This window comes from Python bivittatus, unplaced genomic scaffold (assembly GCF_059951505.1).
Source record: "Python bivittatus isolate LINGU-HERP-01145 unplaced genomic scaffold, Pbiv_v1 ctg000480_np1212, whole genome shotgun sequence".
NCBI lineage: Eukaryota > Metazoa > Chordata > Lepidosauria > Squamata > Pythonidae > Python > Python bivittatus.
This window is the reverse complement of record NW_028277075.1, coordinates 79,719,038-79,735,719: the sequence shown is the minus strand read 5'-3', so window position 1 is coordinate 79,735,719 and position 16,682 is coordinate 79,719,038. Positions and strand designations below refer to the sequence as shown.

At 39.2% G+C, this 16,682-nt stretch overlaps 1 protein-coding gene across 1 annotated transcript in view; it reads left to right on the top strand.

Moving 5' to 3' along the window:
- CNTNAP5 (contactin associated protein family member 5) overlaps positions 1 to 16,682 on the top strand; it is a 406,384-nt gene that overhangs the window by 156,715 nt on the left and 232,987 nt on the right. Inside the window, exon 5 of the mRNA XM_088146406.1 lies at positions 10,442 to 10,645. Within this exon, the coding sequence (XP_088002532.1) occupies positions 10,442 to 10,645 (204 nt within the window). The remainder of the gene's footprint in view (positions 1 to 10,441; positions 10,646 to 16,682) is intronic.

Sequence of the window (16,682 nt, the reverse complement as noted above, 5' to 3'; positions counted from 1 at the left end):
ATCCAAGCTACATTCAAGTTGGTCTTCCTTCTCTTTCAGTTTTTCAAAAACATCTTGTCAATTAGGAGCTGATCTTTTATCCCTCTGGTGTTTGGGGGATTTCCTTTCTGCTCAGATGGAAAGAACTTGTTTTCAACTAGATGCTGTTGGACTGCATCAGCTACCACACCAGTTAGCAATTTGAAAGTTGTTGGCAAGCAGGTAATTGGCCTGTAGTTGCCTGGTGCTGCCCCTTTTGCTGGATCTTTCATTATCAGGTAGGTTTTACCAGATGTTAACCAATCTTCAATTTCACCTCCCTGAAGTATGTTGTTAAACTGCTTGGCATCTGAGTGCAGAGGAGTCAGATGTTTCAACCAAAAACCATGCAGTTCATCTTCACCTGGTGCTGACTGATTTTTGATCTTCCTTGCCCTTTTCTCTAGCATTTTTGCTATTGTTACAAGTTCTTTCATTTCAGCTTCTTTTTTATTCATATCCACCTCCTTTATCCAAGCTGCATTCTTGTTGTATTTCTTTGGATTGTCTCATAGCTGCAGCCAGAACTGCGCTGTTTCTTCTTTGTCATGTATTGACTGATTAATTGCAGTCTCTCCATTGATGGATTGGTAGAAATGTTTCTGATTCTGGAGATTCTGCCCGTAGTGTGCAATTTGAGCTTTGTGTCTGCTGATCTTCTTGGCTTTGGCTGTTATTTGCTGCTTTATTATTTCTAACACTTCTTTGATCTTCCTTGTTTGTAGGCAATATTTCTTGATCAAGTATTCTTTTTGTTCTTCAGCTGCTTTTCTTTCATCTGTTCTAGCTTGCTTGCATCTGATCTTAGCATGCTGATCTTATTTTCCAGCCTGATCTTCCATTTTGGTGGTGCACTGTTTGGCTTTTTTTCTTGTTTGTTGATTTTACATCCAGGGTATTCAGTTATAACTACAGCTGTGCTGTATATTGGTTGGTTTGTTTCTTGCAGTGAGTTGGTGGTTATATCTGATACTATAGTATTGGCATCTTTTAATAGTGTGCTAGCTGCTTCTTTGTAACAAGTTGCAATACAAGCAACATTATCCTGTTCACGTTGTACTGTTCTAAATGTTCACTTATTTTTTGTTTCAATCCCTCTTGGTTTTTTTTTTTTTTTTAGTTAGAGGGCTTTGTTCTTTCTGAGGAGAGGGTGCCTGGTTTGGGAATGAAAACAATTCAATAGCTATGCTGGCTTCCTCTACTGCCAACTCCCCCTGGTTTGCCTGTACAGTCTGAGCTACTTCTGGCAAGGCTTCGATTGCCCTGGGTAGACCTTTGCAGTTTTTCCAACTCTACTTCTGTGAATAGTTTATTTCGTAATGTTGGTCTGCCAGCCTGTGTTCTGTTATTTCTGATTCTGGATGTTGTTCTTTCCAGAATTGGTGCATTCTTTTCAGGTATTCTCTTCTCGTTGGACTTGATTTGTAATAGCAGATCATTATTTCTTTGTTTTCAGTCTTCATATATTTGCGACAAGTAAATAACTTTCCTTCCAGTAGTTCTGCAGCTGCTGGCCCTGATTGTTCAGCCAAAATTCCTGAGTCCTGTAGCTCACTTGTCACCAAATGTCCAGGAACTAGGACACTTAGCACAGTCCTTGTTGACCCAGTCAACAACCAACCCAGTATGGGTTTCTGTAAATTATGTCTCACCGTATTGTTTATGGTAGAGACACTCTTCGTCTGGCTCCTCTGATGAGACCTGTCCAGTATGGTTGAACCTCTGGCATAGCTCTCATCCTCCTTGCAGCACACAAGCCCCACAACCACGTCAAGGTAGTGCCTCACTGGGGCTATGTTGTTGTTGTTGCTGTTGTTATCCTTTTAAAACATTTTGAATATGGGTGATGTATAGCTTTTTGATTCTTGTATTTTTAGTATGTATCATGCTTGAACCTTACAATTTTTCTTGTGCTTGTGCTGCTAGCTATCCTGAAGAATGGAATAAAATGATAGCACATAAGCAGTCTTCTTTTACCTTTTATCAATGAACCATCAAATAGATGGTGTGAAAATAAGGAACTTTCATTTAGGGAACTGAACTGCTAATTAGTTATAAACAAGACCCTCAACATATCAAGGAATATTCAGAAATGCTGCATGCTATTAATACAATTGATGGAAATAGTAGTGACAATGACAGAAATGCTAAATTGGTATGGTTGGTGGTACAACTGTTCATTGTTGGCAATGTCGATTGGAGCCATTTCAGCTTGGTTTTTAGAATGGGCAGATTGTAAGCATGTAAACTTAGAAAGTGCTTGTCCTGCTAGTCTGGATTCTTTGTAGGTCCCAAGGATCCTCCTGGCTAATTAAGTGGAACGTATGGTTAACGGAGGTGATCAATGACTCCTTGTGGAGGGATATGTACCTGTCTGCCTAAAAGAGGCAGTAGTAAGACCTTGATTAGAAAAAAAATCTTGCTTGGATCCAGGAATCTATATAATCATAAGCAAGTCTCAAAAGTTCATTTCTGGGAAAGGTGGCACACTGGGGTTTTTATATCTTCAGCTGCATCTAAATACTAATGATTTTCTAGATAATTTCAGTTAGGCTTTTGGCTATTATACAGTACTAAAATGGTTTTATTAACCTTGCTGAATGACCAGCACCAAAACTGTATAGAGACGGTATGTTCCTGCTAATTCCCCTGAACCTCTTGGCAGCATTCAGTACCTTCATCTGTGGAATTCTTCTGGACCATCAAGTGAGATTTTTCCTTAGGGACATTGTTTCACCGTGTTTTCGGTCCTTTGTGTCATGCAGTGTGTAGAGTTAATGCTGGAGGACTACTATTCCCACAGAATTTCATCTTATCCCCCATAATAATCAATATCATCATGCAACCTGAGGGAAGTCATTCAGTGTTTTGGAACAGGGTATCAGCAGTATGTAGATATTGTTCCTTGCCATCTAAATCCAAGGAAGCAATCAATACCCCTGAATGTTGTCCAGATTTGAACATGGGCTAGATAAGAGAAACAAGGTGAAATTAAATCCAGACAAGACGGAGGTGCTGTTGGGAAATAGAAGAATAGACTCATAAAGTTTATCTTGTTGCACTTCCTATGAAAGAGCAGGTTCACAATCTGGGAGCGTGTCTTGATCTGCAACAGACACTGGATTCTCAAGCGGCAATGGGGATTAAGAACACTTGCAAAATTGTATGTAGTGCAGTAACTGTCTCTTCCTGGTCAGATTTGATGACGGCAATCCACTTCTTGCTTACATCTCATCTACACTATTACAATGTGCCTTATGTGAAGCTACCCCTGAAAAATCTCCAAAGGTGGTAGTGAGCTTAAAATGTGGCAGCCAGGTGACTAATCAGTGAAAGATACCAGGATCATAGGATACCTGGACTTAAAAGATCTATAGTGATTGCCACTTTTTTCCAGGCATAGTTTCAGTTGATGGTGGTGCCTTTTAAAGTTCTACTGCTCTCACAGTGCTTAGGACACCTCTCAGGCTGTTAACCGCTGACAATTTTAGTGTTTAGTTTCTCATTAATTCTAATTGTATTTCAAGCTTTTTATGTTCTGTTTCCATTTTTAAATTATACCTGCTGTGAATGCTAGTTAGAGTATAAAATCAGTTCAGATTAACTAATTATGTATGAACTTGTGTGTGTGTGTGTAGAATAATACAACTGTTGGGCAGATTTATATAAGTTACCTGCATATCAGGTGTATCATCCTAGGAAGACCTACGTATTGTGCCCAAGACAGGAGTGATCATTAGGGATGCAGGACATGAACTTCTGTTGATTTTTTGTGGCTCTGTTGTTCTGTAGGATAGGCATTGCAACTGTCTTTTTTCTTCTTCCAGGTTTTTAGTGTATTTCAATATTGCCAATGGCTTAACAGCTTGGGTTTTTTTGTCTTTCTATTTTAAGTGCATTGAAGTTTTCACAGTTGTAATCTGCTGTAAGAGCTCTTGGGAGGATCCAAAAACAGCATGAAAAATAAATAAAATCTGCCAAATATTGATGGAACATGTTGTCCTAGCATTATATTCCTGGTTAGCAAGAAGATGCAACATTATTACAGCAGTAGTACACATGATGACTTCTAGGTTTTCATAAACAAAAAAGAAGACGCTTGCATTCGTCAATAACCAAAAGAGAGAAGAGCCCAAGAGAAGGAAAAATGAAAGTGAGTAAATACAATAATGAATGCAGGTAGTCCTTGAATTACGACAGCAATTGTGACTGGAATTTCAGTCACTAAGTGATAAGGTCATAAAGTGTGTTGTCACGTGACAGGATTGCTTAGTGATGGCAATCCGTGCAGTCCCCATTGCCATCACTGAGTGAGGATCATGGGTTGTTAAGTGAGCACCTCCTCATAACTTCCTGCTGGCTTCCAACAATCAAAGTCAGTGGGGAAGCCAGCAGGAAGTTGCAAGTGCTAGGCAGCCCACAAGCAGGGCAGCAGGCATGTAAGTGGCTGCTGCTGGGGGGAGAGGGAGTGAGGGGGTGCATAAGCGGCCAAGGAGGTGTGGCATGGCTTGGGGTGGCTGCTGCTGGGTGGGGGAGGCTGTGTGAGGATGCACAGGTGGTGGGGAGGTGCAGCACAAACCCAACAGGGCTTGGGGTGGCTGCTGCTGGGTGGGAGAGGCTGTGTGAGGAGAAAGTGCAAATTGGGGGAAGTGCAGTGTGAGCATGATGGGGCTTGGGGAGGGTGTGTGAAGGTGTGGAGACAGATGGGAGAGGGTGCATGAGTGGCCAGGGAAGGGTGCCCAAGGGTGTGTTGGTAGCCAGTGAGGTGCAGCATGAGTGCAGAGGGGTTGGGGGAGGGTGTGCGTGTGGAGGGGACTTACACTAGCAACTTGCAACCTTCCTTGCTGGCTTCCCCATTGACTTTGCTTGTGGGGCGCTGCAACCATCATAAGTGCAAGCTGGTTGCCAAGTACCCAGATCACGATCATGTGTTCAGTCCTGTCATAACTCTAAACAGTCACTGAATGAGTGGTTGTAAACCAAGGGCTACTTATACTTAAATATGGTTGCAATTGGAACAGGATCAAAGTAGGTTTGAAAGAAGGTTTGGAAGAAAAAGGAGACAGACAGAATGATATAAATCTCCAAGGAGGGATTCCACTGTTTAGGATCAAGTAGCAAATCCATACATTTTTTTTAAAAAAAAATCAGGGATTCTAGATAATCAATAAACATACTCAATAAACATCTGCAGTTCTGCCACAGCATCAATGCAAAGGTCCCATTTTTTTTCCAGGGGACAAGTGAAAGAAAATCTATATTGGAGAAGGTTCTTAAACAGAGCTATTTGGGTTCTGTGAACATGATAGTTTTCAGTAAAGCATTGTGCAACTTGAAATGTTGGGTTACTTTTATAAAATCAAGTTTCTAGCTTGTAAGGTATGAAGATGGACATGAGGAACTTGTGTAGCTGGTCCTGGAGCTGGGTTAAGCTGAACCTTGAAGAAGGGATTAGGGATTTTATGCCCGTTTTATGATTAACCAAAAAGCACAGGAGCCATATGTGTACTGCTCAGAAATAAGTTACATCAACTTCAATGTATGTATTGGAGGTTTTAAGTGTCTATAAGGCTGCTAGATATGCATTAGTCTTTTGCCATAGGTTTATGTCCTCTGTGTCATACTATAGGCTTGCTCTGTATAAAGGGTTGTGCTATATATGTTGTAGAACAAGTCAATCCATCCACATTTATGAATTTTGTAAGTACTCACATTTCAGCTTTCCCAGGTTACCTTTAATGCCAGTTTTCCTAAGGGCAGGGGTCTGCTTTTAGCTCCCAGATCCCAGGACCCCTTCTCATTTGCAATGTCAGCCGAGAGTCGTAATTCTGATTCAAAAGAATGAAATATACTTTGTCCTGTCTGCATCTCTCTCCTCCAAATCCTCCCTTATTCCCACCTGTATTCTAAAAGTTTATCATATTTTAAAAGAAGTTATAGGCGGCTGGAAGTAACAATGCTCAGATAGCCTTGCCTCTTCATAGTTCTGAAATGAGTCAAAGAACTCCCCCTGTTTTTCTTCTCTGCCTTCAGAATGTTTCTGCTGTCACGCCTCTTAATGGGAAGCCACGCTGGGACTTGTGCAAGATTTCACCTTGCTAGGCTTTGTTTTCTTTCTTAGATTCTGAAAAGTGTATGATTTTTGACATATAAGGGCTCTCTATTATGCTTAAATAAAAGCCAGTTATTTGTTGTCATGCAAACTGCCACTGATGACTCTTAGATGTTAGATTGTCAGCTTTGGCAGTGATATGTTGGATTTACAAGGGCACTTCATTCATCCACAAATCCCATACCTTTGACAGAGTAGATGTCGCATAATGGCTTCCCCCAGCCAACTCTCTGATGTTATTCGGCAAATGTCTTGCATATAGAATGACTAGAACATACAAAATAGGTTGTTGCCAAGTAACAGAGAACACTTACATTTTTTATGCTACATTCTACATGGAGATTCCACCCACCCCCCGGAACAGCTCTTTTCTACAGTTGTTATTAAGCAGGAATTATCTATCTAAGAATTTTCTGTTGAAATATGTTTCAGTTGCAATTGTCTATTACCTTTGAGTAGGCTACCCAGTGTGATAGATTGCTGGCATTAACCTTATTTGAACTTAAATCTGTTCATTAAAACACTTTTTTGGTCTTAAATGAGATGACTAAATAGAATTGACAACCCCCACTAGTACCTGTGAGTGGGATGCAAAAATGAACAAATTATTCCCTGCCAGATCAGCAGAATTATTTCCACCTTGTCTGGACCTCTTGCTTGGCATTAGTTACCTACCAATTAATCACTTTGCTTTTGCTGGTATGAAGCATGGGGTGGAGAAATGTAGGATGCAAAAAGAAGTGTTCGGGGAAAAAGCTCCTGGCAGTTTATTATAACATAATAAGCACAAGGATGCTGTTGGTTAATATCATGGCTAGACTGTCACAAAGAATAACAGACCTTCTCCCCAGCACATGCATACGCGCGCGCACACACACACACGCACACCAACCAAAACAACCAAAAATAAATGAGATTTTTTCAGAAGCAGAGCAGGCTGTGTTACACATAAGGGTGAAGGAATCTCCTTTAGGCTGCACCATGAGTGCAGATGGGGGCAAGAATTAATGTCTGAATGTCCCGAAGGCTTTTAAAAGTGTTGACTTTGGTAACAGAGAAGTACATTTAAACTCTGCTTCTGGCAGTAAAATGTCTTAGCTTAGCACTGAATTTACAGTGCTAAAATTCACAAAAGTGAAACATTAGTAATAATATCAAGGGAAGGAGCAGAATAGGGCAGTGATAGTCAACCAGAAAGTAAAGTATAAGGTTGGGTAACAAGCTGATTCTGTTGGAGGTAATTGATTTTGACTACCGATAGTTGGAAGACTTTATTTAACTGATATGAGTGCTTATTTATAGAATACTATATTTTTCTTAAAAGTCAAAATAAAGTTTTTTTAAAAAGAACTTTTTGGAATATTTATTTTAAAAAGTTATTAAAAACCTTATTTTGCAACTTTTTAAAATAAATATTCCAAAAAGTTCTTTAAAAACAAATCTTATTTTGAACCCACCAACAATTGTAATATATATTTTTATCCTGTTTTGTTTTTATTTGTTATTATTTTAATGCCCGTGACCATAATACAAATTCTTATTATTATTTTGACTTTAAGGAAAGCCCATAATCTTCTGCATGTATGCAAAAGCAAAGTATGACATCATATTTAGTTCTGGATAGGAGTTATGAACTCTCTCCCCCACCCTAAATTAGTAAAGACAATATAATTTTCATAGCTGTGGAATGTTTAGTCTAAGAATCAAAAATTCTTCCCTTCTATAATACTATTATATCATGTACACTTTTCAGCCTGAAGTTCCAATGCCATTAGCTGTTACAGCTTGTTGATAAAGGGAAGAAAGTTCATTTTGAGAAGGACCTAAATTCCTATCCAGAATGAAACATGATGGTATACCTTGAGATTTCCCTCAACATCCCCAAATGCCTTCTTCCCCTCTACTAGCACTTATACTTCTAATTCAGCTGTCCATATACTCCCTAGGTTCAGCTACATAATATATTATAAGCACAGTAAATCCCAAAGGTAATGTTTCTCATTCTGCACTTCAACCTCACAATGATACATCTGGAGGGCAATAGGCTGGAGAAGTTATTAAAAAAAAAATAGAATTGGGTCTGAGCCATGGAAAATTGTGTTGTGATGGACATCATCATAAGAACATTGATCTGGGCTGCTGCTGGTATGAAGTAGTGAAAGTTCATGCCAACGATCCATAAAGAAGAAATTGAAAAGAAACTTTGTCACCACGTGTGAAATCTATGGTATAAGTGTAGAAGAAGGCGGCCAAAAATGATCAAAGAACTAGAGTAACTCCCCAAAGAGGAAAATTAGTAATATGAATGATACTACATGCATTGGTTTAGAAAAACAGACAATAAGAGATGATATGGAGCAAGAAGATATAAGTTTTTGTTTTTGTTTTCCTTTCATAGTACTAATACTTTGAAGTTGTTGAAATATATGGGACATGCAGAAAGTAGTACTTCATACAATACAGAGTTAAATTAGGGCATTATCTACTGTGAGCTGTATGTTGTTTATGTCCTTTGGTTGGCATCAAAGGAGGAGTTTAGATAATTTCATGGAGGCCAAGGTGATAAACTACTACTAATCGTAAGGACATTGTTAGTGCTCCTATCCTGCTTCTGGCTTTCAGTAGGTGTCTAATTGGTATATGCATTTTGTTCTTGTTGATTTAAAAATAATAATAAATCTTTCCTATATAATGTGTTTTGTGTGTCATTTTACTCAGGACTGTGTCCTGTTATCAGCTCAGTGCCCTCGACCACAAATCAGAATATTTGTCCTCTCAAAGATTCCTGGGCTTCTTCCAGGCTACTTTTCCAAAATGAAATCTGCCTAGCAACTTCTGATACAGGCAGGAAGAGTCTGTCTCCTCATTTGGGGATTTTTTTTTTTTCTTTATGCAGTCTGCTGGGTTATTTTTCCAAGAACGGTGCCCAGAAAAATCTGTGACTATAATTCCCCTCCTTTAAAAGATGTTTTGTGTATATAACACTTCCTGCCATTGTTACAAAACACAGGATTACCAATATTATGAAAGGACCCAGCAAGTGCTACTGAATGCCTGAACTTCTAGTTCAAATGTGTTTTAAAAGGATTGAGCACAGGTGTTCAGAAACCTCTAAGGAGAGGTTTATCTTAATCTGGTGCTGCGTAGGCTGCAACCCATACAGACTCCAAGTGGCTTCTGTGAGCCAAATCATCTTTCTATGTAGCTATTTCCATTTCTTTTTAAACATAGAAGTGTCTATCCTGATGTTGCAGGGTCATTCATGGCATTCAAAGCCTTGGATGTATCCCATGGAGACTCTACTAGGTAGTAGCCATTTTTCATGTGACAGAAGGGAGAAATAATTAAGTTTATGGGGAGTAATCATATTAAAGGTAAAGTAACCCTTGAGTCAAACTCAATTTTTGATGACTGCTTCCATGCTGTTTTACTCATAATAATATAAAGGTAGTTTGCCCTTGCCTTCAGCTCTGGTATACGTTGTACATTAGATAAGTGGTTTGCCACTGCCTTCTTCTGGGATGATGATGATGATTTTATAAATTTCCAATCTACCTTTCAGCCCAGAAGTTTCTTGTTGAGAATTAACCAGGTCTGACCTTGTTTAGTGTTCAGATCAGCCATCTTCAGCTAAGGGTTGCCACTAAGCTGGACAGTAATGTTATTTATATTTAATTCATTTTATGTCCTCCTGAAAGCCAACTGAAGCCAATGTAATTTCAGTTTGACTCCACCCACTTCTTTCTGCTGGTTTTGCAGTGTGACCCACAGCATGCCCTACGAGAGTTGAGGGCAGCCCTGAGCTCTCAAAACTTGTTCACTTGCTTTAAAAGAAAAGTAATGCTTGAAAGAATGCCCAGGAATATATTTCCTTAGTATTTGTCACTTCCACAAAATGAGTTCTACTCTAAAAGCATCCACCCCTCTTTGCTTTTCTCCTGAGAATTGTAATATAAGGAAGATGCACAGACACTACTTTACCCTACTCAAAAGAATAAACATAAAGACATGATTTTGTGTAACTCTTTAAAAGAAATCTGCAAATATGTACTCTGAATTGCTGAGATTTATTTATGGCTACCCGTTTATCCAAGGAAAGTCTGGGAAGCAGATAAAGTCAAAACAAAACATTTCATTAAACCCTTAGAAACCAAACTGAGGCTCAGTAAAATCACAAAACCAATGAAGGTTGTGTTCTGTCTTGATGTTTATGGGATTGTGTGTGTGTATGTGAATGTGTCTATGTGTCTATGCATGAGAGAGAGAGAGAGAGAGGTTCTTCATTTTAATGCTTTCTTGCTTTCCTTACAGAATCTGATATTGCAGATTTTGATGGGAGGAGCTCCCTCCTCTACAGATTCAATCAAAAACTGATGAGTACCTTCAAAGATGTTGTTTCCTTGAAGTTCAAGAGCATGCAGGGAGATGGGGTCCTGTTTCATGGCGAAGGGCAGCATGGAGATTACATTACCCTGGAGCTGCAAAATGGGAAGCTTTCCTTGCACATCAACCTGGGTAGGTTCAAACATTTCAACTTATCTTGTATAAAGTTCTTCCTGCTCTTAGTTCTTTTATGACCTTTCCCCACTACTGAATTGAAGTGCTGTCTGCCCATCTGTGAATCAGCAGAAATACAGGCATTATATTTAGCTTTTCCCTTTAGGTGGTAGAAGAACGAGGAAAATATGATTTTAAGATCAGAAAAGTTAAGGCTATTTAAGAGATTGGGGCTGTACCATGGGAATATGGCAGGAAAAGATGTTACAGAACCTGTTTTGTCCTGAGATTAGATATTAGTGGGGAGAGGCTATTAGTCTTCAGTTAACAAAGTCAGGTAGTCAACTGAAATTCTGGGGGAAAAATAGCAATATGCTGCTATGATGATAGATAGATAGATAGATAGATAGATAGATAGATAGATAGATAGATAGATAGATAGATAGATACTGTGTGCATGTGTTAAGTTCAGTTTGACCCAGAAATCTGAAAGATAATGGCTTCAACCCAGTACATGTGTAGAGTATAAATCTATGTACAATCAAAAGATATATGTACTACAGATGTAAAATACTTACCCCTCAATTTCTAGAGCAGACTTTGGATTTCCACCCGAATGAAAATCTAAGCAAAATAAATACCAGCTGCAAATGAAACATTGCTGGTATTCAATATCTCCCTCTCCCCAAATTCCACAGCTGGGTTTATGGGCTATACCTTTGTTTAATGCACAATGTGATTAAGAAATCTATCACAACTTTGTTTTGAAAATAATGACAATAATAATAATAATAATAATAATAATAATAATAATAACCCTGACATTCTAACCACAACCCTGAGCTGCTTAAGGAAATCCCTTCTGCCTCCTCCCCTTCCTCCTCCCTTCTTAAAATGACTCTGAATTTCATAGTCATTCCAGGAAGCGCTAGCAAGAGGAAAAGAAATAAGGCTTCCTCCGACAATTTGGCGATCCTGTTAGTGTATCAGGCATTTTAGAGTTTGGGCTGGGGCTGGGGGTTGAAGCAAAAGAGAACCCTTAGCTAAATGTGTTAAACAGAAATAAGTAAAACCTGCCTTACAGATGACTTGATTTTTAACTTGAAAAGGTGCTAGATCCTAAAGCTGCCCTGTCAGTATTGGCAATGGAATAATTGAATTTCTAATGATCTGCACATCCTTAGTTAGTCATGATGTGGAATGTACCAATTGATTAGACCTCTGGATCTGCATAGGTTAATCTGAAAACAAAATCTTGGTTCTACCGGTACATATTGTACTACTTCTACCTTTAAATGTAATATCTTTGCTAGGGCCTTCCTCCCTGCTCCCCCCCCCCCACCGCCCCTGCCAAATAAACGTCACTAAGCATTGTATAGAGTATGAGAAAACAAATCTAGTTCTGAACCAGCTATTATAACAAATATAGTGTGCATGTCATGTTAACTACGCAGAAGGCTTGCAAAGTTGGAAATTTATAGCGAGAAAATTATTTCTGACATGACCCTGTGGCTTGACTGAGATGTACTGCATCTGGAACTTACTGTTGTTGTTGTTGTTTTTTTCCTTTCTCTGTCTCTCACACAAATCCAAAGACAGTCATAAACCCAAATAAAATTATATAATCTTGTATTCTGTTCTGTCCGTGGGCTGCCCAATCACTACTGAAGCCAGTGAAATCTATGCTTTAATTTCCTGAATATTAATAATTAAAGTATTATTGTCTCCATGGGGCTTTATCGCAAGTAGATGTGCATAGGCTGAAAAACACAAGTAACATGGTGTGTGATCACATTTTCATTCTTAGATCACCTTCTATTCAATCCAATCCTAAATATATTTACTCAAGAGTGAGTATGTTTGATTTACTTTTGAGACTGATATGAGTAATTACATCCATGGTACTAAATATTCTGAAAAGTTGGCTGAATTGCCTGTTTACCAGACAGTGCAATATGTGTCTGTCCTAAAGAAAATTCTTTTCATTGCAGTGATGTGCACTTGCAGAAGTGTGTATAGAATTCTAGCTTCAAGGAACTGCGTCCCTGGGTGTTTTACCAGCCATGCTGCCTGAATGACATTAATTCACAAAAATGGATTGATTGCACTTAACTCCGCTTACCCGTACCTTCTCCACAAACAGATGGTTGATTCCTTACCTGCTCCTTGCTTTTCAAGCCAGCAGCAGTGTGCTTTGCCTATAATGTGGGTTAATTTACTTAGAAATGTGTATTATTTGCAATCTCCTTGGGTGCATTTATGCCTTGTCTGCTTTGGTATGTGCTGATTAAATAAAAATTAGCTTGTTAGGCTGTCAGTTTGTCAGGAAATAGTGATTTTATTTAGGTTTTGTTAATTTCATTTCTTTTCAAATACAGTTTAATTGTTTCATTCTGAAGCAGTAGAATGGCAGCGGAACTCGTGTATGTGTGTGTGTGCATGAGTGCGTGTATGAGAGAGTGAGTATTGCCAAGCAGTGGTATAGGGAGGCAGTGCCTCAACCAGTGAATTTTGCTTATTAAACGCAGGGCAAAATTTGAACCAAAGGATTTGCATTTTATCACAATAAGCCAGATTGCTCAAATGTGCAACTCAGATACTGTGGAAAAGTTAGATCAACCCAATTAAACTTGTTTCAAGTCATAGATGTAAAAATGGGGAAACTACTGTTGCCACTATAAGAAGGAGGAAGCAGGAAGATGTTAGGGAATTAGCAAGTGGGGTGAAGGATAAGTTCAGTGACAAGACATCTAACGACATGAAGTCCCTTGTAGAACAGCAGAAAATCATGAAGTCAGATATGGAAGGAGAGAGAAAGAACCAGAATTACCTTCTTTCAGAAAAGGAAATAAATGAATGGTGCTTGAAAATGTCTCAGATTTCCTTCAGGCTGCTTCCAGTCTGCAAAACTATGTTGGGGAGAAGGGGCTTGGGAGCAGTACTCTCTTAAGGTTTGCACATTTGGAGAGTTTTGTGGGTGAGCTATACAGGAGCTATAGGGTGACGTACTGCTTCAGAGGCCCAAGAGAATAAGTAGTAAAAAACCCTATGGTTTGTTTTTGAAGGTACTCCTTAGACCAGTGTTGTCCAAACTTGGCCACTTTAAGATGAGTGGACTTCAACTCCCAGAATTCCCCATGGCTGGCTGGGGAATTCTGGGAGTTGAAGTCCACTCATCTTAAAGTGGCCAAGTTTGGACAACACTGCCTTAGACAGAAACAAATCTTACCTGGGAAGGAAGGGGGTTTATCTCTAGGCAAAATGGTTCAAAGGAAACCTTGTGCCCTGAGCATAGGAATAATAACTTGAAATATCTCTATATCTATACTAGGGCTGTGCTGTGGTTGGGATCCAATTTGGAAGAGAGACTTAGTAGTGCATGGGAGCATAAACACAATATCTGGGCACCTGTCTGGGATTCATTACAGCAGATGCAACATTTTCCAGGATTGTATGGATCCTACAGGCGTCTTCTTCAGTTGCATGATCCTGGAAACAGATGTGGCTGCTTAACTGAGTTGTAAACAGATGTGGCATTCATCCTCATTCCAAAACACCACTTCTGAACTGATTCCAGGGCATTGCACAGCCGTAATCTATATCTTTACCTATCTATATGTATCTATTCATATATACATTACTATACCTGTATTTCGAGTTCCAGGCTCCCCATTCTTTGCATAGTAGCAGATTCTTCTTTATTATTTTAATTGGGCTGGAAGTCAGCAATAACAAATATAAGTTTTCATGCTGTGGCTAATACTAAACCCTTAAGGTAGTTTGCTGCAGGTAAATGGAGAAGTTAAAGTCATAATACTTAAGGGCTACCTCCAAAATAGCAGGGCAGATGGACTTCTCACTAATACAACTAATGCAGTTTGTGCAAACTAATGATGTTTGTGGTTTACATGGATTTGGATCGTTTCACCGCAATCTGACCTTGCTTTTCAATTTTTCTTTAAAAAAGGCTGTGCACAAAACCCATTTGGCTGGCAAGATTCTAGTATCTAATTTCCTCTGCCTCAGATGACCTTGGTATATTAGACTTATACCAGTTTTGAAGTTGAAGAAGGAAGTGAAGATTATGAGGAGGTATTTGGCAGTTGGGGGCTTTTAGGTACAGTAATGACTGCAGGGGGATCATTAAGAAGAGGGAGTGGACACTCTACTAGCTTGCAGACCATTCCCCCCCCCCCCAGATCTGTTGCTAGGGATTAGATTAACTCAAGAAGCAACTTCTCTCCAAAAGAATCTCCTGCCAAAGACCCTTCATTTTTTCCAAACTTCACTGCTTCTTTGTGTAGGGAGAAAGAGTCTGCTGCTCTGGACAATGAAAAACCTGGAGTAATCAGTAGATTCTGCTTTTGTCAGAATGATGAAAGCAACACTGAACCACAAGCTCTGCTCTTTTGGGTATGTATGGAACAATGGAACAAAAGCAGAAAAGGGACAGAGTTTTCAGCATGACACCATTGATAGAATCTGCCTTCCTGTCACCCTTAGTAGTGTGGTTGCCTGCTTCTATGTAGTGGAGAACAGCAGCTGTCGTACTTCACTTTCCTAGATAAAATGGACTTCTGCATATAGATGACACGGTGTCTAATCTTCTTCCAGGTAAAGGAAGTGTTAGAAAAAGTACTTCCTGGTGTACCAAGTGCCCTTTCAAACAGAAGTGCCTTGGACCTTGTGCCTTGATAAAGCAGAATGTGTCACCAACTCAAGGCTACGAAGGTCCTGCCAAGATGAATCATACCCATATCACATAGCCCTACAGGACAGGAATGCAGCAGGTTGACAAATTCAGATGAGGACATTGACATTGTCAGGTTAGGGAATCTTCCTGCCCATAGCCTTTTTTAAGCCTTTTTTGTGGTGTGACCCAGCTCTTTTTTATGTTTCAGGTATCATTTTACAGGTTTTGCTGTTCTTCTCCATGATGGATCATCTCAGTCCCTGCAGAAAACTGATTTGTAATTACTTAAAACTAAACCCTTGTTTTGCACAAGGTGCATTAGCTACATATGTTGCATTCAGCTACTGATTGGCAGTCAAGGAAAGAAAAGAATAAAAAGAACCTAAAATACATATGTGTTAGTAGAGTGAAATAAGAAATCCCATGAAGTAAAAATATAGTGCTTTCCAAGTAGGAAAAGAAGTAAGGTTTTTTCCCAATCTCACTTATTTTGCCTTGTTAACTCCTCCTTTTGAAACCTCTGAGCAACTGCTGATCAGCATCAGATAGAGGAGAGGTTGCCTCTGGTGACCAAAAACAATTTAGTATCACATGGTGATTCTCTTTCCTTCAAATAAATGAAGGACCTCAGGTGGTTGGTGTGATCAGAACTTTCTTATTCTGCATCAGGTAATCAGAAGCTGCTATTGAACAGTTAGAACTTACCAACTAGAAGTTTTGTTCTGCTCCATAATGTAAATTTCTGAAAACTATACATTTTGGCCTGCATATCCCTTCTCGATAGATGGAAGGATGGAAGGATAGATAGACTGATAATGCAGGGGGTAGATTATCTGCAATTTGCATTAAAACTCTGATGGAATACATTTTTCATCCATTCCTGTTAAGGGCCTGGACACCACCCTCCCCCCCCCCTTCCCCATTGCACAGTGATATGATACTTACATACAGATTATATTTATATCCATTTAAGCAGAGAGAATGAAGGGATTCCAAAAATTAACATGAGACAGCTGGTACATAGGAGGAAGGCTGTGGGTGGCCAAAGGGAAAAAAAAATCATTAAGCTTACTGGTTATGTAATGGCAAAGACAAAGTTAGTACTCTCTTGATAGTGACAATGTTTGTTTTTAAAATAATTTTGGTCAGATCTTTCTTTTACAAAAGAGTGTCATCTTTTATGGCAATCCTTTTTCAGCAGACATATCTGGCATAGCGAAACTCTGTATAGGATGTAAAAAATACTGCACTGCCTGTATTGTTAAATGGACCTTAGGTGATTCATAACTGAGTGCAAAGCACTAGTTGTGTGTATGGCCTACTAGCCATGGGCTTCAATTCCCCCTTTCTAAATCTGCAAAT